This window comes from Mustelus asterias, chromosome 10 (assembly GCF_964213995.1).
Source record: "Mustelus asterias chromosome 10, sMusAst1.hap1.1, whole genome shotgun sequence".
Lineage (NCBI taxonomy): Eukaryota > Metazoa > Chordata > Chondrichthyes > Carcharhiniformes > Triakidae > Mustelus > Mustelus asterias.
Genome location: NC_135810.1, coordinates 35,583,349 through 35,611,102, shown reverse-complemented (window position 1 = coordinate 35,611,102; position 27,754 = coordinate 35,583,349). Strand labels below are relative to the sequence as shown.

Sequence of the window (27,754 nt, the reverse complement as noted above, 5' to 3'; positions counted from 1 at the left end):
GCAGTTTTTCTGTGTTCAGTTTCTGGAGAGGGCTGTTTAAAGATACAAGCCAACAAGCTGCCCTCTCTCTCTCTGAAAAAAATCTCTGGAACATACACAGTTGTTACCACAATTTAAAGCAAGTATGTCTGAGTTTGCTAACTGTATTTAAAGTGGGGTTTAAGCCTGTGGGAAGACTGTTGCTTACTTGGACCTGAAATAATGTTAAGTTAGAAATTAAGAGTTGTTTCTTTTCATGTTCAGAAATTGTTCAACAGTTAAGAGTTAAACTTCTTCGTTTTATTAGAGTTATAATTAAACTGTGTAATGAATAAAGCTTATTTTGATAAAAAGATCTCCAATTTGTCAGTGGAATTACTCCTGAGGTAAAGCATCCTTTCCTCGCGTTTATGCCAAAATAAGAAAATTGTTGGGGTCTAGTCTGGCTTCACAGCATACCTTCGGGTTCAGGTCAAGCACCCTAATGATAGTAATTGCTATTGCTAAATTACATTGCATGGTTTATATTTCTATTAATGTTTATTTCATCTCTTCTGTGGTAGAGAATTCCACAGGTTCACCGCACTTAGTTAAGAAATTTTTACTCATTTCAGTCCTAAATGGTCTACCCTGTATCCTGAGCCTTTGTCCCCTGGGTTCTCGGTTCCCCATAAGAAGTCTCACAACACCAGGTTAAAGTCCAACAGGTTTATTTGGGAGCAAAAGCCACTAGCTTTCGGAGCGCTGCTCCTTCATCAGGTAAGTGGGAACTCCCAGTCCAACACCGGCATCTCCACATCTAGATTCCCCACCCAGAGAAAACATCCTCCCTGCTTCTAGTTTGTCCAGCCCTGTTAAAAGAGTTTTATACGTTTCAATCAGATCTCCTCTCGTCCTTCTCATACAAGCCCAGTCGAACCAATCCCTCTAATAGGACAATCCAACACTGGTATCAGCCTCGTGAGCCTCTGCTGCACTTCCTCTGTTTCAGATATATCCTTTCTTAGGGAGGAAGACCAAACTTGCATGCAGTACTCCAGGTGTGCTCACACCAAGGCCCTCTGTAACTGCAGTAAGACATTAATAATTCTGTACTCAAATCCTTTTGCAATGAAGGCCAACATACTGTTTGTCTTCCAAATTCCTTGCTGCACCTGCTCTCCACTTTCATTGGCTGGTGTACAAGGACACCCAGATCCCTTTGTACATCCACACTCAGTGAAGTCAGTGGACTGGTCAATATTTAAAAACTCAGTGACCAACCTGAATGAGTACACCATTTCAGTAACTGACTTCATTTGTAAGTGTGTAGAAGTCTGTATGCCAAAGAAGCAATTCCGTGTGTTTCCCGATCAGAAACCATGGATGAACAGGGATATCCACTGCTTGCTTAAGTCCAGGTCTGAGTTCACGTTAGGCAACCCTGATCTACACAAGAAAGCCAGATACAATCTACGGAGATCCATCAAAGATACCAAAAGACAGTACCAGACAAAGCTAGAGTTCTAGGCTAGCCTCCCATCAACAATGGCTAGGTCTGCAAGATGTAACAAGCTGCAAGATGAAGGCACGTAGAATTGCCGGCACTAATGCACCCCTCCCCAATAATGCCTATTTTGCGCAAGAGGTAAGTGAGAGCATGCTTTCTGCCCCGGAAACCTCGGCCGAAACAGTATCCGAGGTCACCATTGCAGACATCACATCAGCCTTCTCAAAAGTCAGCCTACAGAAAGCAACTGACCCGGATAGGGTACCCAGACAAGCACTCAGATCCTGCGCGGACCAGCTGGCAGGGGTATTCACAGACATCTTTATACCAATCTTAGGTCCCTTTCTGCCTCAAGAAGACAACCATCATCCTTATACGAAAGAAATGCCTGGCAGCATGCCTTAATGACTATCGCCTGGTGGCTCTGACACCCATCAGTATGAAGTACTTCGAAAGGTTAATCATAATCAGTGAGGAAGGAGAAAGCTCGGGTGATGGTGAGCACCCCGGTGGATGTGCCCCTTAATAATAAGTACTCCTGTCTGAGTACTACTGGGGTGGACAGCCCACCTGGGGGAAGCAGCGGTGGCAGTGTCTCTGGAGCTGAGCCTGGCCCAGTAGTGCAAAGGGGTAAGGAAAGGAGGGTAGTGCTAATTGGGGACTCTACGGTGAGAGGGTCAGATAGGCGTTTTTGCGGACACAGACGGGACTCTCGGATGGTGGTTTGCCTCCCTGGTGCAGGGGTCCGGGATGTCTCTGGTCGAGTCCCAGAAATCCTGAAGGGGGAGGGAGAGGAGCCCAAGGTCGTGATGCATATAGGTACTGCTGACATAGGTAGGAAGAGGGAAGGGGTCATGAAAAGAGAATATAGGGAGTTGGGTAGACAGCTGAGAAAGAGGAATGCAAAGGTAGTAATCTCGGGATTGCTGCCTGTGCCGCGGGAGAGTGAGAACAGGAATCGGTGGAGAATGAATGCGTGGCTGAGGGACTGGAGCAAGGGACAAGGATTTGGGTACTTGGATCATTGGGACCTCTTTAGGGGCAGGTGTGACCTGTTTAAAAAAGACGGGTGGCACTTGAATCCCAGGGGGACCAATATCCTGGCGGGAAGGTTGGCTAAGGCTACTGGTGAGACTTTAAACTAGAAAGGTTGGGGGGAGGGAATCGAAATGAGGGGACTGAGAGCGAGGAGGTTAGCTCGCAAATAGATAAGGAATGTAGACAGGGTAAGAGGGAGGTTAGACGAGTGAGGGAGAAGGGAAGTGCTCAGGCTGAAGGTCTGAGATGTGTCTATTTTAATGCCAGGAGTGTAGTGAATAAAATGGATGAGCTTGGAGCGTGGATTGCTGCTTCGAATTGTGATGTGGTGGCCATTACGGAGACTTGGATGTCTCAGGGACAGGACTGGGTGCTTCAGGTGCCGGGTTTTAGATGTTTCAGGAAGGACAGGGAGGGAGGCAAGAGAGGGGGGGGAGTGGCACTGTTGATCAGGGATAGTGTCACGGCTGTAGAGAAGGTGGACGCCGTGGAGGGACTGACTACGGAATCTCTGTGGGTGGAGGTTAGGAACAGGAAGGGGTCGGTAACTTTGCTGGGTGTTTTCTATAGGCCGCCCAATAGTAACAGAGATGTTGAGGAGCAGATGGGGAAACAGATCCTGGAGAGATGTAGGAATAACAGAGTTGTCGTGATGGGAGATTTTAATTTCCCAAACATAGATTGGAATATCCCTAGGGCTAGGGGTTTGGATGGAGAGGAGTTTGTTAGGTGTGTCCAGGAGAGTTTCCTGACACAGTATGTGGATAAGCCTACTAGAGGAGAGGCTGTTCTTGATCTGGTGCTGGCTAATGAACCTGGACAGGTGGAGGATCTCTCGGTGGGTGAGCATCTTGGGGATAGCGATCATAATTCTATCTCCTTCACGATAGCATTGGAAAGAGATAGGGTCAGGCAGGCTAGGAAAGTGTTTCTCTGGAGTAAAGGGAAATACAGTGTCATCAGGGAGGAAATTAGACGGGTAAATTGGAAGGAGGCATTCTTGGGGAAAAGTACCGAAGGAAAGTGGAGGATTTTCAAGGAATGTTTGTCTGGAGCTCTGCATGACAACGTTCCGATGAGACAGGGGGGTGTTGGTAGGGTACGGGAACCGTGGTGCACGAAGGTTGTGATGAACCTGGTGAATAAGAAAAGAGAGGCGTACAGAAGGTTCAGAGAGCTAGGAGGTGTTAAGGATTTAGAGGAGTATACGCGATGTAGGAAGGAGCTTAAGAAGGAAATTAGGAGAGCGAGAAGGGGTCATGAGAAGACCTTGGCGGGTAAGATTAAGGAGAATCCCAAGGCTTTCTACAAATATGTCAAGAGTAAAAGGATGAGATGTGAAGGCATAGGACCCTTAAAAGGTGAAGGGGGAAAAGTTTGTGCGGAACCGTTAGAAATGGCGGAGCTGCTTAATGAATACTTTACCTCGGTATTCACGGTGGAAAGGGATCTGGGTGGTTGTACTGCTGGATTGCGGAGGACAGAAAGGATCGAGCATGTGGACATAAAGAAAGAGGATGTGTTGGAACTATTGAATGGCATCAAGGTTGGTAAGTCGCCGGGACCGGATGGGATGTACCCCAGGTTACTGTGGGAGGCGAGGGAGGAGATTGCGGAGCCTTTGGCGATGATCTTTGCATCGTCGATGGAGACGGGAGAGGTTCCGGAGGATTGGAGGATTGCGGATGTGGTCCCTATATTCAAGAAAGGGAACAGGGACAGCCCGGGAAATTACCGACCGGTGAGTCTAACCTCAGTGGTTGGTAAGTTGATGGAGAGGATCCTGAGAGACAGGATTTATGATCATCTAGAGAAGTTTAGTATGATCAAAAGTAGTCAGCACGGCTTTGTCAGGGGCAGGTCGTGCCTTACGAGCCTGGTTGAGTTCTTTGAAAATGTGACCAAGCACATTGACGAAGGAAGAGCGGTGGATGTGGTCTATATGGACTTCAGCAAAGCGTTCGATAAGGTCCCCCATGCAAGACTTCTTGAGAAAGTGAGAGGGCATGGGATCCAAGGGGCTGTTGCCTTGTGGATCCAGAACTGGCTTGCCTGCAGAAGGCAGAGAGTGGCTGTGGAGGGGTCTTTCTCTGCATGGAGGTCAGTGACCAGTGGAGTGCCCCAGGGATCTGTTCTGGGACCCTTGCTGTTTGTCATTTTCATAAATGACCTGGATGAGGAAGTGGAGGGATGGGTTGGTAAGTTTGCTGACGACACCAAGGTAGGTGGTGTTGTGGATAGTTTGGAGGGATGTCAGAAGTTGCAGCGAGACATAGATAGAATGCAAGACTGGGCGGAGAAGTGGCAGATGGACTTCAACCCGGATAAGTGTGTAGTGATCCATTTTGGCAGATCCAATGGGATGGAGCAGCAGTATAAAATGAAGGGTACCATTCTTAGCAGTGTAGAGGATCAGAAGGACCTTGGGGTCCGGGTCCATAGGACTCTTAAATCGGCCTCGCAGGTGGAGGATGCGGTCAAGAAGGCGTATGGCGTACTAGCCTTCATTAATCGAGGGATTGAGTTTAGGAGTCGGGAGATAATGCTGCAGCTTTATAGGACCCTGGTTAGACCCCACTTGGAGTACTGCGCGCAGTTCTGGTCACCTCATTACAGGAAAGATGTTGAAGCCATTGAAAGGGTGCAGAGGAGATTTACAAGGATGTTGCCTGGATTGGGGGGCATGCCTTATGAGGATAGGTTGAGGGAGCTTGGTCTCTTCTCCCTGGAGAGACGAAGGATGAGAGGTGACCTGATAGAGGTTTACAAGATGTTGAGGGGTCTGGATAGGGTGGACTCTCAGAGGCTATTTCCAAGGGCTGAAATGGTTGCTACGAGAGGACACAGGTTTAAGGTGCTGGGGGGTAGGTACAGGGGGGATGTCAGGGGTAAGTTTTTCACTCAGAGGGTGGTGGGTGAGTGGAATCGGCTGACGTCGGTGGTGGTGGAGGCAAACTCGTTGGGGTCTTTTAAGAGACTTCTGGATGAGTACATGGGATTTAATGGGATTGAGGGCTATAGATAGGCCTAGAGGTGGGGATGTGATCGGCGCAACTTGTGGGCCGAAGGGCCTGTTTGTGCTGTGGCTTTCTATGTTCTATGTTCTATAACCTGAATCAATTCTGGCGTCCCAGATTGCCTGGATTCACTACAGTTCGCCTACTGCCGCAACAGGTCCACAGCAAACACCATATCCCTGGCCCTACACTCAACCCTGGAGCATCTGGATAACAAAGACACTTATGTTGATTCCTAGTTTTTCACTATAGCTCAGCCTTCAGCACCATTGTCGCTAAAAAAACTCACATCCAAATTCCGTGGCCTAGGGCTCGGCTCCTTCCTCTGCAACTGATTTCTGAACTTCCTAATCCACAGATCACAATCATAAGGATAAGCAAAACTTCCGGCATGATTCTCAACACCGCTGCTCCACAAGGCTATGTTAAATCTCGTGGGATTCAGCGTGAGGTAGCTAAATGGATACAAAATTGGCTTGATGACAGAAGCCAGAGGGTGGTTGTAGAGAGATGTTTTTCAAACTGGAGGCCTGTGACCAGCGGTGTGCCTCAGGAATCGGTCCACTGTTATTTGTCATTTATATAAATGATTTGAATGAGAATATAGGAGGCCATGGTTCGCAAGTTTGCAGATGACACCAAGATTGGTGGCATAGTGGACAGTGAAGAATGTTATCTCCAATTGTAATGGGATCTTGATCAATTGGGCCAGTGGACTGACGAATGGCAGATGGAGTTTAATTTAGATAAATGCGAGGCGATGCATTTTGGTAGATTGAACCAAGGCAGGACTTAGTTAATGGTAGGGTGTTGGGGAAAGTTACAGATCAAAGAGATCGAGGGGTACAGGTTCATAGCTCCTTGAAAGTGGAGTCACAGGTGGATGGAGTGGTGAAGAAGGCATTCCGCATCTTTGGTTTCATTGGTCAGAACGTTGAATACAGAAGTTGGGATGTCTTGTTGAAGTTGTACAAGACAGTCGTAAGGCCACACTTGGAATACTGTGTGCAGTTCTGATCACCCTATTATAGAAAGGATATTATTAAACGAGAAAAAGTGCAGAAAAGATTTACTAGGATGCTACCGGGACTTGATGGATTGAGTTATAAGGAGAGGCTGAATAGACTGGGACTTTTTTCTGGAGCATAGGAGGCTGAGGGGTGATCTTATAGAGGTCTATAAAATAATGAGGGGCATAGATCAGCAAGATAGTCAACATCTTTTCCAAAGGTAGGGGAGTCTAAAACTAGAGGGCATAGGTTTAAAGTGAGAGGGGAGAAATACAAAAGGGTCCATAAGAACATAAAGAACTAGGAGCAGGAGTAGGCCATCTGGCCCCTCGAACCTACTCCACCATTCAGTAAGATCATGGCTGATCTTTTTGTGGACTCAGCTCCACTTACCCGCCCGCTCACCATAACCCTTAATTCCTTTACTGTTCAAAAATTTATCTAACCTTGCCTTAAAAACATTCAATGAGGTAGCCTCAACTGCTTCACTGGGCAGGGAATTCCACAGATTCACAACCCTTTGTGTGAAGAAGTTCCTCCTCAAGAACAAAGAACAGTACAGCACAGGAAACAGGCCCTTCGGCCCTCCAAGCCTGTGCCGCTCCTTGGTCCAACTAGACCAATCGTTTGTATCCCTCCATTCCCAGGCTGCTCATGTGACTATCCAGGTAAGTCTTAAACGATGTCAGCGTGCCTGCCTCCACCACCCTACTTGGCAGCGCATTCCAGGCCCCCACCACCCTCTGTGTAAAAAACGTCCCTCTGATATCTGAGTTATACTTCATCCCTCTCACCTTGAGACCGTGACCCCTCGTGATCGTCACCTCCAACCTGGGAAAAAGCTTCCCACTGTTCACCCTATGTATACCCTTCATAATCTTGTACACCTCTATTAGATCTCCCCTCATTCTCCGTCTTTCCAGGGAGAACAACCCCAGTTTACCCAATCTCTCCTCATAGCTAAGACCCTCCATACCAGGCAACATCCTGGTAAACCTTCTCTGCACTCTCTCTAACGCCTCCACGTCCTTCTGGTAGTGCTGCGACCAAAACTGGACGCAGTACTCCAAATGTGGCCTAACCAGCGTTCTATACAGCTGCATCATCAGACTCCAGCTTTTATACTCTATACCCCGTCCTAAAAAGGCAAGCATACCATATGCTTCTTCACCACCTTCTCCACCTGTGTTGCCACCTTCAAGGATTTGTGGACTTGCACAACTAGGTCCCTCTGTGTTTCTATACTCTTGATGGCTCTGCCATTTATTGTATAACTCCTCCCTACATTATTTCTTCCAAAATGCATCACTTCACATTTATCCGGATTAAACTCCATCTGCCACCTCTCCACCCAATTTTCCAGCCTATCTATATCCTGCTGTATTGCCCGACAATGCTCTTCGCTATCCGCAATTCCAGCCATCTTCGTGTCATCCGCAAACTTGCTGATTGCACCAGTTACACCTTCTTCCAAATCATTTATATATATCACAAATAGCAGACTCAACTCAGTCCTAAATCTGCTTCCCCTTATTTTGAGGCTATGCCGCCTAGTTCTAGTTTCACCCGCCAGTGGAAACAACTTCCCTGCTTCTATCTTATCTATTCCCTTCATAATCTTATATATTTCTATAAGATCTCCCCTCATTCTTCTGAATTCCAATGAGTATAGCCCCAGTGTACTCAGTCTTTGCTCATAAGCCAACCCTCTCAACTCCGGAATCAATCTAGTGTATCTCCTCTGCACCCCCTCCAGTGCCAGTATATCCTTTCTCAAGTAAGGAGACCAAATCTGTACACAGTACTTCAGGTGTGGCCTGACCAGCACCTGAGACAGCTGCAACATAACCTTGCTGTTTTTAAACTCCATCCCTCTAGCAATGAAGGATGATTCTTGCACAAGGACACCTAGGCACAGCAGCATGCTGCAATTTTTTACCATTTAAATAATAGTCCATTTTGCTGTTATTCCTACCAAACTGGATGACCTCACATTTACCAACATTGTACTCCATCTGCCAGACCCTCGCCCACTCACTTAGCCAGAGGGACATTTTTTTCTCAGAGTGTAGAGTGTCTAGAACAAGCTGCCACAGAGGCGGATACAATTTTGTCTTTTGAAAAGCATTTAGACAGTTACATGGGTAAGATGGGATGGAGGGATTTGGGCCAAATGCGGGCAATTGGGACTAGCTTAGGGGTTTAAAAAACAAGGACGGCATGGACAAGTTGGGCCGAAGGGCCTGTTTCCATGTTGTAAACCTCTATGACTCTATGTCCTCAGCCCCCTATTATACTTCTTATACTTCTATGATTGTGTAGCCAAATTCCCTTCCAACTTGATTTTCAAGTTTGCTGATGACACCACCATGGTGGGTCGGATCTCAAACAATGGTGAGACGGAGTACAGGAAAGATATAGAGAAGCTGGTGAACTGGTGCAACGACAATAATCTCTCCCTCAATATCAGTAAAACGAAGGAGATAGTCATCAACTTCAGGAAGCATAGTGGAGTACATGCCTACATCAACGGGGATGAAGTAAGTGCGTACGGTTTTAGTTTAGTTTGGCATCATGATCGGCACAGGTTTGGAGGGCCGAAGGGCCTGTTCCAGTGCTGTACTGTTCTTTGTTGAAGTGGAAATAGAAACATAGAAAAACTACAGCACAAAACAGGCCCTTCGGCCCCACAAGTTGTGCCGAACATATCCCTACCTTTTAGGCCTACCTATAACCCTCCATCCTATTAAGTCCCATGTTCTCATCCAGGAGTCTCTTAAAAGACCCTATGATAAAAAGCTTCACTGGTGATGATGGAATCCCCGGGATTGAACCAGGGTCCCTGATTCTGTGAGGCAGCAGTGCTAACCACTGTGCCATAGTGCCGCCCTAAATGGTCAAGAGCTGCAAGTTTCTAGGTGTCCAGATTACCAACAACCTGTTCTGGTCCTCCCTGCCGACGCTATAGTTAAGAAAGCCCATCTATGCCTCTACTTTCTCAGGAGGCTAAGGAAATTTGACATGTCTGCGACGACTCGCATCAACTTTTGCAGATGCACATAGAAAGTATTCTTTCTGGTTCACAGCTTGGTAGGGCTCCTGTTCTATCCAAGACCACAAGAAAGTAAAGGATCGTGAACGAAGCCCGATCCATCATGCAAACCAGCCTCCCATACATTGACTCTGTCTACACTTCTTCCATCGCGAAAAAGATACAAAAGTCTGAGGTCACATACCAACCGACTCAAGAACAGCTCTTTCCCTGCTTTTGAATGGATCACCTTCACCTGGTCCATCTCTGACACTTCTCTGTCTGGTACAAAAGCAAAATGGTCAAGAGGGCCAATCCATGGCTTACAAAGGAAATTAGAGAGAATATCTGATCTGAGGAAGAATCTTGCAGGGAACATAAAGACTGACACTAAGAGTTTCTATAGATATGTAAAGAGAATGAGGTTGGTGAAGACAAATGTAGGTCCTCTGCAGACAAAAACGGGGAAATGTATAAGGGGACAAATAAATACCCGAGCAACTGAATACATACTTTGGTTCTGTCTTCACAAAAGAGGACACAAATCAGATGCCAGAAATGTTGGAGAATGCGAGATTTAATGAGAGGGAAGAACTGAGGGAGATCAATATTAGTAGAGAAATTGTACTGGGAAAGCTGATGGGGTTGAAGGCGGATAATCCCCAGGGCCAGATAATCTACATCCCAGAGTATTTAAAGAAGTGGCTCTAGAAATAGTGGATGCATTGGTGATCATTTTACAGGATTCTATAGACTCTGGAACAGACACTGCAGATCGGAGGGTAGCTAATGTCACTCCAATATTCAAAAAGGGAGGTAGAGAGAAAACAGGGAATTATAGACCAGTCAGCCTAACATCGGTAGTAGGGAAAATTCTCGAATCCATTATCAAGGACTTTATAGCAGAGCATTTGGAAAGCAGTGGCAGGATCAGACAGAGTCAGAATGGGTTTATGAAGGCAAAATCATGCTTGACAAATCTGTTCGAATTCTTTGAAGATGTAACTAAAACAGTTGACAAGGGGGAACCAGTAGATGTGGTATATTTGGACTTTCAGGAAGCATTTGACAAAGTCCCATACAAGAGATTATCGTGCAAGATTGAAGCGCATGGGATTGGGGGAAGTGTATTGAGATGGAGAGAAAACTGGTTGGCAGAGAAGAAACAAAGAGTAGGAATTAATGGGTGCTTTTCAAATTGGCAGGCAGAAACTAGTGGGTTGCCACAGGGATCGGTGCTGGGACCCCCAGCTATTCACAATATAAATGATTTTGATGAGAGAACAAAATGTAACATCTCAAAGTTTGCAGATGATACCAAGTTGGGTGGGAGGGTGAACTGTGATGAGGATGCAGAGATCCTTCAGGACGATCTGGACAGGGTGGGTGCGTGGGCAAATCAATGGCAGATGCAATATAAATTGGATAATTGTGAGGTTATTCACTTTGGAAGCAAAAACAAGTAGGCAGATTGAATGGCTGTAAATTGCGAGAGGGGAGTGTGCAGCGAGACCTGGGTGTCCTTGTACACCAGTCACTGAAGGTAAGCATGCAGGTGCAGCAGGCGGTAAAGAAGGCAAATGGCATGTTTGCCTTCATTGCGAGAGGTTTCGAGTACAGGAGCAGGGATGTGTTGTTGCCTTGGTGAGGCCACACTTCAAATATTAAGTGCAGTTTTGATCTCCTTTACTGAGGAAGAATGTTCCTGCTCTCGTTGGGAGTACACCAAAGGTTTACCAGGCTGATTCAGGGGATGGCGGGATTGATGTATGAGGCGAGATTGACCAGGTTAGGATTGTTTTTGCTGGAGTTCAGATGAATGAGGGGGGATCTCATAGAGACTTCTAAAATTCTAACAGATCTAGACAAGATAGATGCAGGAAGGACGTTCTCAATGGTGGGGGAACTCAGAAAGAAGTTTAACAACACCAGGTTAAAGTCCAACAGGTTTATTTGGTAGCAAAAGCCACACAAGCTTTCGAGGCTCTGAGCCCCTTCTTCAGGGAACTGTTTTAGAAAATGACATCATCAGGGGAACTCAGAACCAGGGGTCACAGTCTGAGGATTCAGGGTAGACCATTTAGGACCAAGATGAGGAGATATTTCTTCACCCAAAGAGTGGTGAGCCTGTGGAATTCATTATCACAGGAAATAGTTGATATATTTGATGCCAAAACATTGAATGCATTCAAGAGGCGGCTGGATATAGTACTTGGGGCAAATGGGGGTAAAAGCAGGATTAGGCTTTTGAATTGGATGGTCAGCCATGATCTTAATGAATGCCGGAATAGGCTCGAAGGGCCAAATGGCCTCCTCCTGCTCTTATCTTCTATGTTTCCCTTCCTTGACTTCTCAGTCTCCATTTCTGGTGATAAACTGTCTACCAGCATCCATTACAAACCAACTGACTCCCACAACTACCTCATAGAATCCCTGCAGTACAGAAGCAGGCCGCTCGGCCCATTGAGTCACAGAATCACAGAGGTTACAGCATAGAAACAGGCCCTTCGGCCCAACTTGTCCATGCCACCCTTTTTTTTAAAAATCCCCTAAGCTAATCCCAATTGCCCGCATTTGGCCCATATCCCTCTATACCCATCGTACCCATGTAACTATCTAAATGCTTTTTAAAAGATAAAATTGTACCCGTCTCTACTGCTCCCTCTGGCAGCTTGTTCCAGACACTCACCACCCTCTATGTGAAAAAACTGCCCCTCTGGACACTTTTGTATCTCTCCCCTCTCACCTTAAACCTATGCCCTCTAGTTTTAGACTCCCCTACCTTTGGGAAAAGATATTGACTATCTACCTTGTCTATGCCCCTCATTATTTTATAGACCTCTATAAGGTCACCCCTCAGCCTCCTACGCTCCAGAGAAAAAAGTCCAAGTCTATTCAGCCTCTCCTTATAACTCAATCCATCAAGTCCCGGTAGCATCCTAGTAAATCGTCTCTGTACTGACCACAATCCCACCCAGGCCCTATTCCCATAACCCCACATTTACCCTGCTAATCACCCTGACACTAGGGTCAATTTTAGCATGGCCAGTCAACCTAACACGCATAGTGGTTAGCACTGCTGCCTCAGAGCTCCAGGGACCCAGGTTCGATTCCCAGCTTGGGTCACTGTCTGTGTGGAGTTTGCACATTCTCTCCATGTCTGCGTGGATTTCCTCACACAGTCCAAAGATGTGCGGGTTAGGTTGATTGGCCAAGCTGAATTGCCCCTTAGTGTCAGGGAATGTATAGGTTAGAGGGATTAGTGGGGTAAATTTGTGGGGATAGGGCCTGGGGTGGGATTGTTGTTGGTGCAGACTCGATGGGCCGAATGGCCTCCTTCTACACTGAAGGGATTCTATGATCTATGATTTTATGATCTTTGGACTGTGGGAGAAAATCAGTGCACCTGGAGGAAACCCACGCAGACAAGGGGAGAAATGCAGACTCCACACAGACCGTGACCAAGGCTGGAATCGAACCTGGGTCCCTGGCACTGTGAGGCAGCAGTGCTCACCACTGTGCCACCGTGCTGCCCCTTGACTAGAGCTCTTCACACCCCACATTCTGTAAGGACTCCATCCCATTGTTTCAGTTCCTTCGCCGCATCTGTTCTGATGATGTCATTTTCTAAAACAGTGCTGCCTTTTTCTTCCTTTTTCCTCAATCATGGTTTTCCACCCACTGTGGTTGACAGGGCTCTTGACCGTGTCCAACCCATCCCCCGGGCTACTGATCTCACCCTCTCCCCTCCTCTCCCTCCCAGAACCAGGATAGGGGCCCCCTTGCCCTCACTTCTCACCCCACCAAATTCCACAGTCAAAGGATCATCCTCTGCCATTTCCGTCAACTCCAGCATGATGCCACTGCTGAACACATCTTCCCCTCACTTGCGCTGTCAGCATTGGGTATAAAAATTGGCATGTAATGCTGCAGTTGTACAGAACCTTAGTTAGGCCTCATTTGGAATACTACGTACAATTCTGGTCTCCATACTACCAGAAGGATGTGGATGCTTTGGAGAGGGTACTGAAGACGTTTACCAGAATGTTACCTTGTCTGGAGGGTATTAGTCATGAGGAAAGGTTGGATAAACTCGGTTTGTTCTCACTGGAACGATGGAGGTTGAGGGGTGACCTGATATAGGTTTACAAGATTATGAATGGCATGGACAGAGTGGATAGTCAGATGCTCTTTCCTAGGGTGGAAAAGTCAAAAACTAAGGACATAGGTTTAAGGTGCATGGGGAAAAGTTTAGAGATGTGCGAGGCACGTTTTTTACACAGAAGGTGGTGAGTGTCTAGAATGCGCTTCCTGGGGAGATGGTGGGAGCAGGTACGATGCAGCATTTAAGGGGCAACTAGACAAATATGTGAATAGGATGGGAATGGAAGGATACGGACTCTATGTGTATATAGTTTTAGTTTAGACAGGCATCATGATCAGCCTTGGAGGGCCGAGGGGCCTGTTCCTGTGCTGTACTTTTCTTTGTTCTTTTCTGTGACCATTCTCTCCAGGACACCCTGGTCCACTCCTCCGTCACACCTAACACCTCACCCCCTACCCATGGCACCTTCCCATGCAATCATAGAAGGTGCAACACCTGCCCCTTTGCCTTCTCCCTGCTCACCATCCCGGGTCCTTAACACCCCCTTTCAGGTGAAGCAGCGCTACACATGCACCTCCTTCAATCTGATCTATTGCATTCAATGCTCCTAATACGGTTTACTCTATACCGAAGAGACCAAACACAGACTCGGTGATCGCTTTTGGTACATCCGCAAGCAAGACTCAGACATTCCTGTCACTTGCCACTTCAACACACCACCCTGCTCTCCTGTCCACATGTCCATCCTTGGCCTTTTGCGATGTTCTAGCAAACCCCAATACAAACTGGAGGAACAGCACCTCATCTTCCAATTGGGCACTTTACAGCCTTCCAGACTGAACATTGAGTTCAACATCTTCAGAGCATGAACTCTCCCCTCCATCTTTGCCCCATTCATCCATTTTTATCATCCTTCTTTCTCTCTTCCATTTTTCCACTTCTTCATTCCCACTCTCCTCCTTGTCCAACCCCCTCCTTCCTCTCCTTCAGACCAACTGCCTTGACCATCTGTACCTCTGTTCTGCCATTTACACATTGTGCTCTCTAAATGGACACTTTTAGCACCTCTCTCAGCCATCTTTATCCTCATTTACATTCTCTTTGTCCTTTTACAGCTCTCCTCCCTCTCCAAAGTATAAATCTTTTCTGATTCTCTTTGCCCTTAGCTCGAATGAAGGGTCATCCAGGCTCGATATGTTGGCTCTATTCTCTCTCCACAGGTGCTGTCAGATCTGCTGAGATTTTCCAGTATTTTCTGTTTTTCTTTCTACCTTGATCTTTCTCTATCACCTAACTGTAACACTACGTTCTGCACCGTCTCCTTTCCTTCTCTGTGTATGGTATGCTTTGTCTATATGGCATGCAAGAAACAATACTTTTCACTGTATACTAATGCATGTGACAAATCAAGTGACAATAAATCAATCAATTAACTTTCCAATAGTTCACCGTTTAAATGCTACTCTGGCAATGATGTCCCGGAACTGAGATTATTTAAATATATTTTTGTTGACTTAAAGCAAACCGTTTCCTTTATTCAGTATTGTTGTTTTAAAGTTGATTTTCAGTATTCATATTGGAGGGAGTTGTAAGTCAGAGCATACTTACGTGTTGATTCATGGAGTAACCAGCAAATTAGATTATTTAATACAAAAAATAATTGTAGGGTTAGGTATAGGGGCTGAAGCTCGTCAAATTTGGCATAACTAAATAAGAACTGGCTGAGAATTTACTTCAACAGTGAATGCCATGAGTTGGATTCTTTTTCCTTCCAGTTCAAATCAACTTTGTACTGTTAAATTGTTGTAAATATAATTGTGAGATCAAGGGGGCATCTGTGACCTTGGTGAACAAGGGAATGTTACCGTAACTAATTAATGTTAAGGATAGAGAAAGGAAGGAAATAAGATTAACTGGTGTCAAATTAGATGCAGAAAAATAAGGAAAATGATTGGATTAAATGAGAGAGAATAATGAAACAAAGGAAAAATAAGAAAATATTTAAAATTACAAAGTACTATGGACAATTTACTATCTGTAAGAGTTAATTTCCGTTGCTATCTTGCTGGTCTTCCAAGGCAGAGTGACTTGTCAGGATCATAACTCAGTCCTTTAACAACATCCTTATTCAGTGAAATAGCAGCCTTAACAATTGACAGACATTTAGTTCATACTTTGACATAAAATCTTCAAATTCTTAAGAATTATTGTGAGGTCGACTGCAAACTCCTGTTTTTGCTCACATCCAGGGCAACTTGTACTTCTTGGACAGAATTTTCGCTCCAGTAAAAGGACAGAAACAAAGATGGCTAGATATATAATAGAAACATAGAAGATAGGAGCAGGGGGAGGCCATTCAGCCCTTCGAGCCTGCTCCGCCATTCGTCACGATCATGGCTGATCATCCAACTCAATAGCCTAAACCTGCTTTCTCCCCATAACCTTTGATCCCATCCACCCCAAATGCTATATCCAGCCGCTTCTTGAATACATTCAATGTTTTGGCATCAACCACTTCCTGTGATAATGAATTCCACAGACTCACCACTCTTTGGGTGAAGAAATGTCTCCCCATCTCTGTCCTTGGAGTACTGTGCTCAGTTCTGGTCGCCTCATTACAGGAAGGATGTGGAAAAGATTGAAAGGGTGCAGAGGAGATTTACAAGGATGTTGCCTGGATTGAGTGGCATGCCTTATGAGGATAGGCTGAGGGAGCTCGGTCTTTTCTCCTTGGAGAGACGTAGGATGAGAGGAGACCTCATAGAGGTATATAAGATGTTGAGAGGCATAGATAGGGTGAACTGTCAGAGGCTTTTTCCCAGGGTGGAAATGTCTGCTACGAGAGGACACAGGTTTAGGGTGCTGGGGGGTAGGTACAGGGGAAATGTTAGGGGGAAGTTTTTCACACACAGGGTGGTGGGCAAGTGGAATCGGCTGCTGTCAGTGGTGGTGGAGGCAAACTCAATAGGGTCTTTTAAGAGACTCCTGGATGAGTACATGGGACTTAATAGGATAGAGGGTTATGGGTAGGCCGAAAAGGTAGGGATATGTTCGGCACAACTTGTGGGGCCAAAGGGCCTGTTTTTGTGCTGCAGTTTTTCTATGTTTCTATGTAAATGGTCCACCCTGTATCCTCAGACTGTGACCCCTGGTTCTGGACACCCCCACCATCGGGAACATCTTCCTGTTTCTACCCTAAATTCTGTTAGAATTTTATAAGTTTCTATGAGATCCCCCCTCCTTCGTCAGAACTCCAGTGAAAACAATTCTAACCCAGTCAATCTCTCCTCATATATCAGTCCCGCCAACCCCGGAATCAGCCTGTTAAACCTTCATTGCACTCCTTCGAGAGCAAGAACATCCTTCCTCAGAAAAGGAGACCAAAACTTGCACAATATTCTAGGTGTGGCCACACCAATGCCCTGTATAATTGCAACAACACATCCTTGCTCCTGTACTCAAAACCTCTCGCAATGAAGGCCAACATACCATTTGCCTTCTTTACCGCTTGCTGCACCTGCATGAGTACCTTCAGCGACTCATGTATAAGGACACCCAGGTCCCGCTGCACACATTCCTCTCCCAATTTACAGCCAGAATAAGACCATAAGACATAGGAGCAGAATTAGGCCACTCGGTCCATTGAATCTGCTCCGCCATTCAATCATGGCTCATATTTTTCTCATCTTCATTCTCCTGCCTTTTCCCCATAACCCCTGATCCTCTTATTAATCAAGAACGTATCTATCTCTGTCTTAAAGACATTCAAAGATCTGGCCTCCACAGTCTTCTGTGGCAAAGAGTTCCACAGATTCATCACTCTCTGGCTGAAGAAATTCCTCCTCATCTCTGTTTTAAAGGATCGTCCCTTTAGTCTGAGGTTGTGTCCTCTGGTTCTAGTTTTTCCTACTGTGGGAACATCCTCTCCACATCCACTCCATCCAGGCCTCGCATTATCCTGTAAATTTCAATAGGATCCCTCCTCATCCTTCTAAACTCTGAGTACAGACCCAGAGTCCTCAACCATTCTTCATACGACAAGCTTTTCATTCCAGGGATCATTCTTGTGAACCTCCTCTGGACCCTTTCCAAGGCCAGCACATCCTTCCTTAGATACAGAGCCCAAAACTGCTCACAGCACTCCAAATAGGGTCTGACCAGAGCATTATAAAGCCTCTTGTCTGGAACAAGCTGCCAGAGGTAGCAATAGAGGCAGGTACAATTTTGTCTTTTAAAAAGCATTTAGACAGTTACATGGGTAAAATGGGTATGGAGGGATATGGGCCAAATGCAGGCAATTGGGATTAGCTTAGGGGTTTTAAAAAAAGGGCGGCATGGACAAGTTGGGCCGAAGGGCCTGTTTCCATGCTGTAAACCTCTATGACTCAGAAGTGCATCCCTGCCCTTATATTCTAGCCCTCTCAACAGGAATGCTAACATTGCATTTTCCTTCCTCACTGCTGATGTTGCACCTCTGGCCATTGTGTTAGTTTGCTGGTACCATCCTGCCCCAGAATCATCTTCCCAGAAGCTGGATTGGAATTGAATGTTTAAGGTACATTTGAGGTGAGTTAGATGCCAATTATCAGAGGGAGTTCTCTCTGATAAGGTGTCTGGCACATATACCTATTTTTTATTTCAATTTTTTTAGGGTTGCTGAGAGATGCCCTCTCCTTCACTCACCTGTAACAGCAGGCTGTAGTTCCTCTTCTTATTGGCCCTCCAGCTACGAGAGCCTGTCCGCTGTCCCTATTTGGACAATAAGTTGTCCTTTGGGCAATCAAGGCAAAATCACTGTTGAGTGACAGGTTCCAATACAGTACAGAGTTGGGACCTATATTTAACTGTGATATCAAGGTCCAAACCCAGCATGCAAAATTCTGCCCATGGTGCACCTTTTCCACACCACAACTTGCTGGGTTTTTCCTTTCTCCAATTATAACTCACTAATTTTTCAAGTAACATCTTGGAGCAACCCTTTACACATTTTGAGAATCAGATGGTAACTCTGCGTAAAGTTTACAAGATAAGTTATCAGGAATTGTACTGTTGCAATCCAGCCATATCCATTTGCCTGCAATGCATTATTTAATTGGCCACAAAAAGAGACAAATGACTTTCTCTGGACAGAATTTAGAGTTCCAGCATTAAAGTTTGCATATAAGGCACGGCTCTATAAAAGAAAAAATTTCATATTGGAAAAGTGAGTGTCATAATTTCTGTTTCTAAAATGTTTTATTTGAAATTTACCACAGATCACTGACAAAAATAGCTGTAAACCAGGAAATGCGAAATGAAATAGAGGCAAATCAAAAGGTAGGAATGTTTCTGTCATTAAAAACTGTCGCATCTCCATGAATCTAGACAACTGTTCGAAGATTATTAAGTTTGATTTAAAACTAACTGGTTGTAAACTATTAATTTAATCAAAATAAATACATCCTGGAGGCCATTTAAAACTTCCTTTTGACAATTGCAAATTAATCTCTTGGTGCTTTTTGTGAAATCCCAATGAACTAGAACTCCGGCATCCAATTCTTATTTAACATCTTGGGAACCAGATGCAGGTTCTGTGCAAAGCTCTGTTTATAAGTTTGTTCAAAAGTTAGCACTTTGGATAAATCTGTTGATCTTGTTACCATTATTATTTCCACACCACTTATGCCGAGGATAAAGAAAATTAATTATTGAGTAATTATAAATGAAGCTCTCAGCACAAGATTTGACCACGTAGTATACCAGTCAGTTGATTTTTGGCAGAGACAAACTGACATGGCAGAAGAAGCAGGAAGCAGCACTGACACAGTCAGCAATGTACTGGAAAAAGATACAAGGGAGGGGGCCTGACTATGACTGGAAGACTAAGTGTTCAACATATCTGACCAAAAGACAGCCATAGCTGAGTCCCATGCAAATATCCATAACAACACTTTTATTTGAAGGAAGTGGTGGAATTGAAGGAGAAACTGCTCAGTATGAGAACAAGTTCAGCCAATCGGAAAAGGGAGGAGTGGAGGTGTAAAGGATTAGATGTCAATGGTGGAGAGTAAACAGCACCAGGAAACCAGAAACTGCTAAAGTAATATAGGGCATTTGGTACAGGCACGGATGTCGGTAGGAAGAAACTGGACGAGGATTGGTAGAATAGAGTTGAGATTGGAAGAAGTGCATTCAGTGGGACTGGAAAAGGTTGAAAGAATCAGTCATCCAGGGCAATCACGCTGATGAATATTTGGAAAGGCGGTAGACTGGGATTGAAGGAGATTGATGGCAATTTTAATTCTCCATCTTGCTTCTGACATTTCTCTCCATTGTCTGCTACAATGATCCGAAGTTCAACATAAGCTGAAGGAACAGCAACTCATGTCTTGACTTGGCACACTACTGCCTTCTGAGCTCAACATTAAGTTCAAAATTGTCAATTATAATCTCTGCCTCCATTATCTTTTCTTTTTGACTTTGAATAAATAAAATAAATCTGATACATTAATCATAGAATTCCTACAGTACAAAGGAGGCAATTTGGCCCATCGAGCCTACACCGACTCTCCAAAAGGGCATTTTACTCAGAGCTTTTCCCCATAACGCCACGGATTTATCTCACTGATCCCCCGAACGTACACATCTTGGGACATGGCATGGCCAAACAACCTATCCTGCACATCTTTGGACTGTGGGAGGAAATCAGAGCACCCGAAGGAAACCCATGTAGACAAGGGGATAACGGGCAAACTCCATGCAGACAGTCACCTGAGGCAGGAGTTGAACCTGGGTCCCTGGCGCTGTGAGGTAGCAGTGCTAACCACTGTGCCACCCAAAATGCCAATAATGGATTTGAAATCTGAGCTAATTCCAGTTTTTCTTTTGTACTTGTTGATTTAAAAGCACTATTTGAATTTATTTTAATAAAATTAAGCAATTATTTGTTCAAACGTTCATGTGCCCATTTTTTAATGGATTAAAGAATTCACCAGAATAAAATTCCATTTCAGTCTGTCGCTATGTCTATATTTCAGGCCCAACTGAAATTTTCTAACAGACTAGCTGATATTTGAGCTTGATTTACAGAAATGAAAATCTTGAATTTAGTTTCAGAAAGCTATGACAATGACAACCTTTTGTCCTTGGAAATTTGGTATTTGTAATGAAATGTGGCACTTTAGATTAATCACTGGTATAACATAAATGTGAACCCACGATGGCAGTTTTTATGACACTATTAGCACTATAACACTACTAGTGGTTACAAGGGTAACCTGGGTAATTATAGGCCAGTGAGCTTGACGTCAGTAATAATAAAACTGTTGGAGAAGATTCTTGGGAATAGGATTTGTACACATTTGGAACTGAATCATAGAAACCCTACAGTGCAGAAGGAAGCCATTCGGCCCATCGAGTCTGCACCGACCACAATCCCACCCAGGCCCAACCCCCATATATTTTACCCGCTAATCCCTCTAACCTATGCATCTCAGGACTCTAAGGGGCAATTTTTAACCTGGCCAATCAACCTAACCTGCATATCTTTGGACTGTGGGAGGAAACCGGAGCACCCGGAGGAAACCCACGCAGACACGAGGAGAATGTGCAAACTCCACACAGACAGTGACCCGAGCCGGGAATCGAACCCGGGACCCTGGAGCTGTGAAGCAGCAGTGCTAACCACTGTGCTACCGTGCCGCCAAGAATGGTCTTGTTAGCGACAGACAGCATGGTTTTGTACATGGGAGGTCATGTCTCACTAAGTTAATTGAGTTTTTTGAGGAGGTGACAAAAATGATTGATGAGGGAAGGGCTGTGGATGTTGTCTCCATGGACTTTAGTAAGGCATTTGACAAGGTCCCTCATGGCAGGCTGGTGCAAAAGATTAAATCTCACGGGATCAGCGCTGAACTAGCTAGATGGATTCAGAACTGGCTTGGCCATAGAAGATAGAGGGTAGCGGTGGAAGGGTGTTTTTCTGAATGGAGGTCTGTAACTAGTGGTGTTCCAGGATCAGTGCTGGGACCTCTGCTGTTTGTAATATCTATAAATGATTCGGAAGAAAACGTAGCTGGTTTGATCAGCAAGTTTTTGGATGATACTTCAAAACAGTGCTATGTCAATATATTCATACAAAGATTCATTCAATACCAGTGTAGAATCCCAGTTAGTTTAGCAGTGTTCCAATGATAGCTGAAGAAAATTTCTATGTAAATAATGATAAATGGGACAGCACAGTGGTTAGCACTGCCGCCTCACAGCGCCAGGCACCTGGGTTCAATTCCGGACTTGGGCGACTGTCATTGTGGAGTTTGCACATTCTCCCCATGCCTGCATGGGTTTCCCCTGTGTGTGCTGGTTTCCTCCCACAGTCGGTGAAGACCCGACGGGCCAAATGGCCTGCTTCTACACTGTCGGGATTCTATGAAAGGAAGCTGATTTCCCTAAAACTTCAAATCACAATGATATTGTTAGCATACCTTCACACCCATACTGTTTTTTTAGCCTTTGAACGAATAATGGGAAGGATTTGTAATATTTATTAATGATTTGGATGAGGGTATAGTTGGGTGGATTAGCAAATTTGCTGATGACACCAAAGTCGGTGGTGTGGTAGACAGTGAGGAAGGGTGTCGTAGTTTGCAGGAAGACAGGTTGCAAAGTTGGGCCGAGAGGTGGCGGATGGAGTTTAATGCGGAGAAGTGTGAGGTAATTCACTTTGGTAGGAATAACAGATGTGTTGAGTATAGGGCTAACGGGAGGACTTTGAATAGTGTGGAGGAGCAGAGGGATCTAGGTGTATGTGTGCATAGATCCCTGAAAGTTGGGAATCAAGTAGATAAGGTTGTTAAGAAGGCATATGGTGTCTTGGCGTTTATTGGTAGGGGGATTGAATTTAGGAGTCGTAGCGTTATGTTGCAACTGTACACAACTCTGGTGCGGCCGCACTTGGAGTACTGTGTGCAGTTCTGGTCCCCACATTACAGGAAGGATGTGGAGGCTTTGGAGAGGGTGCAGAGGAGGTTTACCAGGATGTTGCCTGGTATGGAGGGGAGATCCTATGAGGAGAGGCTGAGGGATTTGGGATTGTTTTCGCTGGAAAGGCGGCGGCTAAGAGGGGATCTTATTGAAACATATAAGATGATTAGAGGTTTAGATAGGGTGGATAGTGATAGCCTTTTTCCTCTGATGGAGAAATCCAGCACGAGGGGGCATGGCTTTAAATTGAGGGGGGGTAGTTATAGAACCGATGTCAGGGGTAGGTTCTTTACCCAGAGGGTGGTGAGGGATTGGAATGCCCTGCCAGCATCAGTAGTAAATGCGCCTAGTTTGGGGGCGTTTAAGAGATCCGTAGATAGGTTCATGGACGAAAAGAAATTGGTTTAGGTTGGAGGGTCACAGTTTTTTTTTAACTGGTCGGTGCAACATCGTGGGCCGAAGGGCCTGTTCTGCGCTGTAATGTTCTATGTTCTATGTTCTATGTTCTATTTCCAACCTGATTATCAAGCGGTTGTGTTACATTGAACCTTCCTTCCATGGCCAACGAGCCCTGGCATAGGAGCTGAACCACATGCTTCTGGTCCAGGGGTAGAGGACACTTCTATTGCACCACAAGGCCTCCTAAGTCATAATGATGATACAAAATGGTGTATATTTTCCAAAAGTTGTAAATTTTATGCTTTCATTTTATTTTTGATTCAGTATGTATGGTTTTGATTTTTATATCATTGGAAATTACATGTTGTGCTAACTAACTGTTGAGGTATCTGTTCACTAAACAGTCAATGATGTTAAGTTGCTTGAGCTTCACTAGAAATTTCAAGAATTGGGAAAACAATAGCACAAATAGGTGAATGTGATCAATTTCACTTACTGTATTAACCAAATGGGAAACTATTTCTCTAAAAGTCCATTTGGTTTATTTAGCACTTTGCAGAAACTTTGGGACTTCAAACTGGAGATTCAGCTTTGTTTATAAATGGGCTACATATTGATCTGGACACTCAGAATCCATTCAGGTGGGTATACTGTTATTTTTCTGTTATCCATAATTACCAGATACTGATGTTTTTTCTCTTTAGCGTTACAGCATGCTATTCAGTTACTTAGTCAATTACTGTGTGGGTTTAAAAGGCCATCTCAACCTAAAGAAGATCTTTGCTTCCGTAACCAGCAACGAATTGTGTATTTCCCAACTTCCCTGATTGAACAAATAGGAACAGTTGTGTTCTCAAAGTGTGTCTTTGAGACTTCCCATTAAGTCTTTGTGGCATTCAATAAAATTTTCCACCCTGTCCTGATGCAACTTGTTCCCTGGGCTCAAAGTAAGGAAAAAGGACAAAGACAAAGTAAAAGAATGAGCATATAGAAGAGGAGAAAGGAAAAAGCTATAAAATGACAGAGGGGGCAAATCTCTGACCTTATCATGCCTGGAGCAGATTGCACCGATCCTGGAAAATAGCATGTGAAAAATGGTTTTGTACCCAGCGCCAAACAGTTTGCGATTCTCCCAGCCCCTTTCTATTGGCATGAACAGCATCCAGAAAGGGTGCAAGACTGATTAGCATGAGATTGACTGGATCTCAATCTCAATAGTGAGTTCGACATGCAATCCTCCCCTCTCCCAGAATGCTCCCACCACTCCGGCGGGAGGTCACACCAGCACAGATCACGATTGGTCTCCACTAGCGGAGAACTGGTGGTGGAGGCTCGGGGGCCATTGAAGATCCTGGTTGATCGGGGTCATGACTGGCCAGTGCCTGTTGGGTAGTGCCTACCTGGCACATTGGCAGGGTCCAAATGGCACACTGGCATGTCCACTGGACAGCCCGGCAGGGCCACTGGTCAGTCTGGCGGCGCCAATGGGTGAGGGTGGGCTATGTGTGGGAGTGATGAAGGGAGGCATGAAAGGGGTCATGGAGGGGGTGTTAGGAAGGGGGAGAAATGAAGGGGGAACATGAAGGGTAGGGCATGTAGCGGTGTCATGAAGGGGCACCCATTGGAAGGGCTCCAATGTCCCGATGCCAGTGATCTTTGTTGGGGAGGAGGTGGGGAAACATGCCATCAATGAGAGGGGGGTCCTGATGTCTTTGAGCGGAGGGAAAGGGTCTGCCACATGACTGTGAGATTGGGATGCCCTTTAAAAGCATCATCCAATTTCTTTGAAGCTGGATTTACTGGGATATTTAGGATCTGCCCCCCTCAGAACTGATGCAAAGCTCACCCCTCTCCCAAAAAATGACTGAGTGTAGGAAAAGTGCGATCTGAGTTGAGCTAGACATACCGGCGCAAATCACACCCGTTTTTCTTGCCCAGCTGTTCCTATTAGTTGAAGGGTCAGTCACGAAGGGACACAAGTTGAGGAGCAGGAGGTTTAGGGGACGTGAGGAAAAACTTTTTTACCCAGTGGGTGGTGACAGTTTGGAATGTGCTGCCTGGGAGGGTGGTAGAGGCAGATTGCCTCACATCCTTTAAAAAAATACTTGGATGAGCACTTGACACATCATAACATCCAAGGCTGTGGGCCAAGTGCTGATGAATGCAATTAGGTGGGAGGTCAGGTGTTGCACACATGTCTTTGCAGACTCGATTGGCCGAAGGGCCTCTCCTGCACTGTATGATTCTATAAAATGACACTTAATCATTTTTTGGAGAATTCTGCCTGTAGTCACCAGTGATGTTACAAATGAGAAAGGTTGTCCAACTGAAGCTGTCCCTACATCTGTCTATTGTGTCATTTCTTTTTTGCTGCGTGCACATTTATTTTAGACCGGTGTGAACTGTGCGCACATCTTGGCTGCTGCTCCAGACCTGAACACATCTCTTCCATTGCCCCTGTTCTCTCTCTTTTTAAAAAACTTGTCTTTCCCCTTTACCCTTCATAGACCACTTTTATCCTGCTGTCCTGCCTCCTTTCACTTCTCTCATCTTAATTACTCTGCTGTCTCAAATCTTCAGCATTCTTTGACATTCCTTCTCTGCCACGACTGCCCCAGGTCCAACTCGGTCTTGGATAAGTTCACGGCTTCCCTCTTTGGCACTTTTGACATCCTCTAAAGGGGCATCGAGGCATTCATCACTGCTTACTTTATGAGCAGAAACCCCAACTGTCTGTCCTAGTCACTAGTCACGAAGCAAGTGTGGAATACAAGGAAAGCAGAAAGAAACTTAAGCAAGGAGTAAGGAGGGCGAAAAGGGGTCACGAAAAGTCATTGGCCAGCAGCATTAAAGAAAATCCCAAGGCTTTTGATACATATATAAAGAACAAGAGGGTAGCCAGGAAGAGTGTTGGCCCATTCAAGGACAGGAGAGGGAATCTATGCGTGGAGCCAGAGGAAATGGGCGAGGTACTAAATGAGTACTTTGTGTCAGTATTTACCAAAGAGACTTGGTGGATGACCTTAAACCTGCGCACCCCAGTAATTGACTCTTCCACCCTGGGAAAAAGGTTCTGACTATCCACTCTGTCCATGGCCCTCATAATCTTGTAGACTTCTATCAGGTCGCCCCTCAACCTCCGTCGTTCCAGTGAGAACAAACCAAGTTTCTCCAACCTCTCCTCATAGCTAATGCCCTCCATACCAGGTAACAGCCTGGTAAATCTTTTCTGTACCTTGCCAAAGCCTCCACATCCTTCTGGTAGTGTGGCAACCAGAATTGAACACTATTTTCCAAGTGTGGCCTAACTAAGGTTCTATAAAGCTACAACGTGGTTGTAAATTTTTAGACTTAATGTCCCGGCCGATGAAGGCAAGCCTGCCATATGCCTTCTTGACTACCTTCTCCACCTGCATTGCCACTTTCAGGGACCTGTGTACCTGTACACCCAGATCCCTCTGCCTATCAATGCTCTTAAAGGTTCTGCCATTTACTGTATATTTCCTATCTGTATTAGACCTTCCAAAATGCATTACCTCACATTTGTCTGGGTTAAGCTCCATCTGCCATCTCTCCGTCCAAGTCTCCAACCGATCTATACCCTGCTGTATCCTCTGATGGTCCTCATCGCTATCTGCAATTCCACCAACCTTTGTGTCGTCCGCAAACTTACTCATCAAACCAGTTACGTTTTCTTCCAAATCATTTGTATATATTACAAACAGCAAAGGTCCCAGCACTGATCCCTGATGAACGCCACTTGTCACAGCCCTCCATTCAGAAACACACCCTTACACGGCTACCGTCTGTCTTCTATAACCGACATGATGTGGAGATGCCGGCGTTGGACTGGGGTAAAACACAGTATGAAGTCTCACAACACCAGGTTAAAGTCCAACAGGTTTATTTGGCAGCAAAAGCCACCAGCTTTCGGAGCGCTGCTCCTTCGTCAGGTGAGTGGGAGTTCTATTCACAAACAGGGCACACAGAGACACAAACTCAATTTACAAAATAATGCAAGTCTTTACAGGTAATTAAGTCTTAAAGGTACAGACAATGTGAGTGGAGAGAGCGTTAAGCACAGGTTAAAGAGATGTATATTGTCTCCAGACAGGACAGTTAGTGAGATTTTGCAAGCCCAGGCAAGTCGTGGGGGTTACAGATAGTGTGACATGAACCGAAGATCCCAGTTGAGGCCGTCCTCATGTGTGCGGAACTTGGCTATCAGTCTCTGCTCAGCGACTCTGCGTTGTCGTGTGTCGTGAAGGTCGCCTTGGAGAACGCTTACCCAAAGATCAGAGGCCGAATGCCCGTGACCGCTGAAGTGTTCCCCAACAGGAAGAGAACACCCTTGCCTGGTGATTGTTGAACGGTGTTGTTCATTCATCCGTTGTCGTAGCGTCTGCGTGGTCTCGCCAATGTCCCATGCCTCGGGACCTCCTTTCCTGCAGCGTATCAGGTAGACAACGTTGGTCGAGTTGCAAGAGTATGTACCATATGCAGATGAACGCGTGGCTGTAGGGATGGTGTAGGAGAGAGGGTTTCAGTTTCATGGATAATTGGAGCATATTCTGGGGGAGGTGGGACCTGTACAAACAGGACGGTTTGCACCTGAACCAGAGGGGCACCAATATCCTGGGAAGGAAATTTGCTATGGCTCTTCAGGGGGGTTTAAACTAATTTGTCAGGGGGATGGGAAAACGAGCTGTCGTCCAGAAGCCAGTG

At 45.4% G+C, this 27,754-nt stretch overlaps 1 protein-coding gene across 2 annotated transcripts in view; it reads left to right on the top strand.

Moving 5' to 3' along the window:
- Positions 1-27,754, top strand: part of uggt2 (UDP-glucose glycoprotein glucosyltransferase 2) — a 608,113-nt gene that overhangs the window by 249,747 nt on the left and 330,612 nt on the right. For both annotated transcript variants that reach the window (XM_078221650.1, XM_078221652.1), the window contains 2 exons: positions 18,925-18,985; positions 23,579-23,670. In XM_078221650.1, the coding sequence (XP_078077776.1) occupies positions 18,925-18,985; positions 23,579-23,670 (153 nt within the window). The remainder of the gene's footprint in view (positions 1-18,924; positions 18,986-23,578; positions 23,671-27,754) is intronic.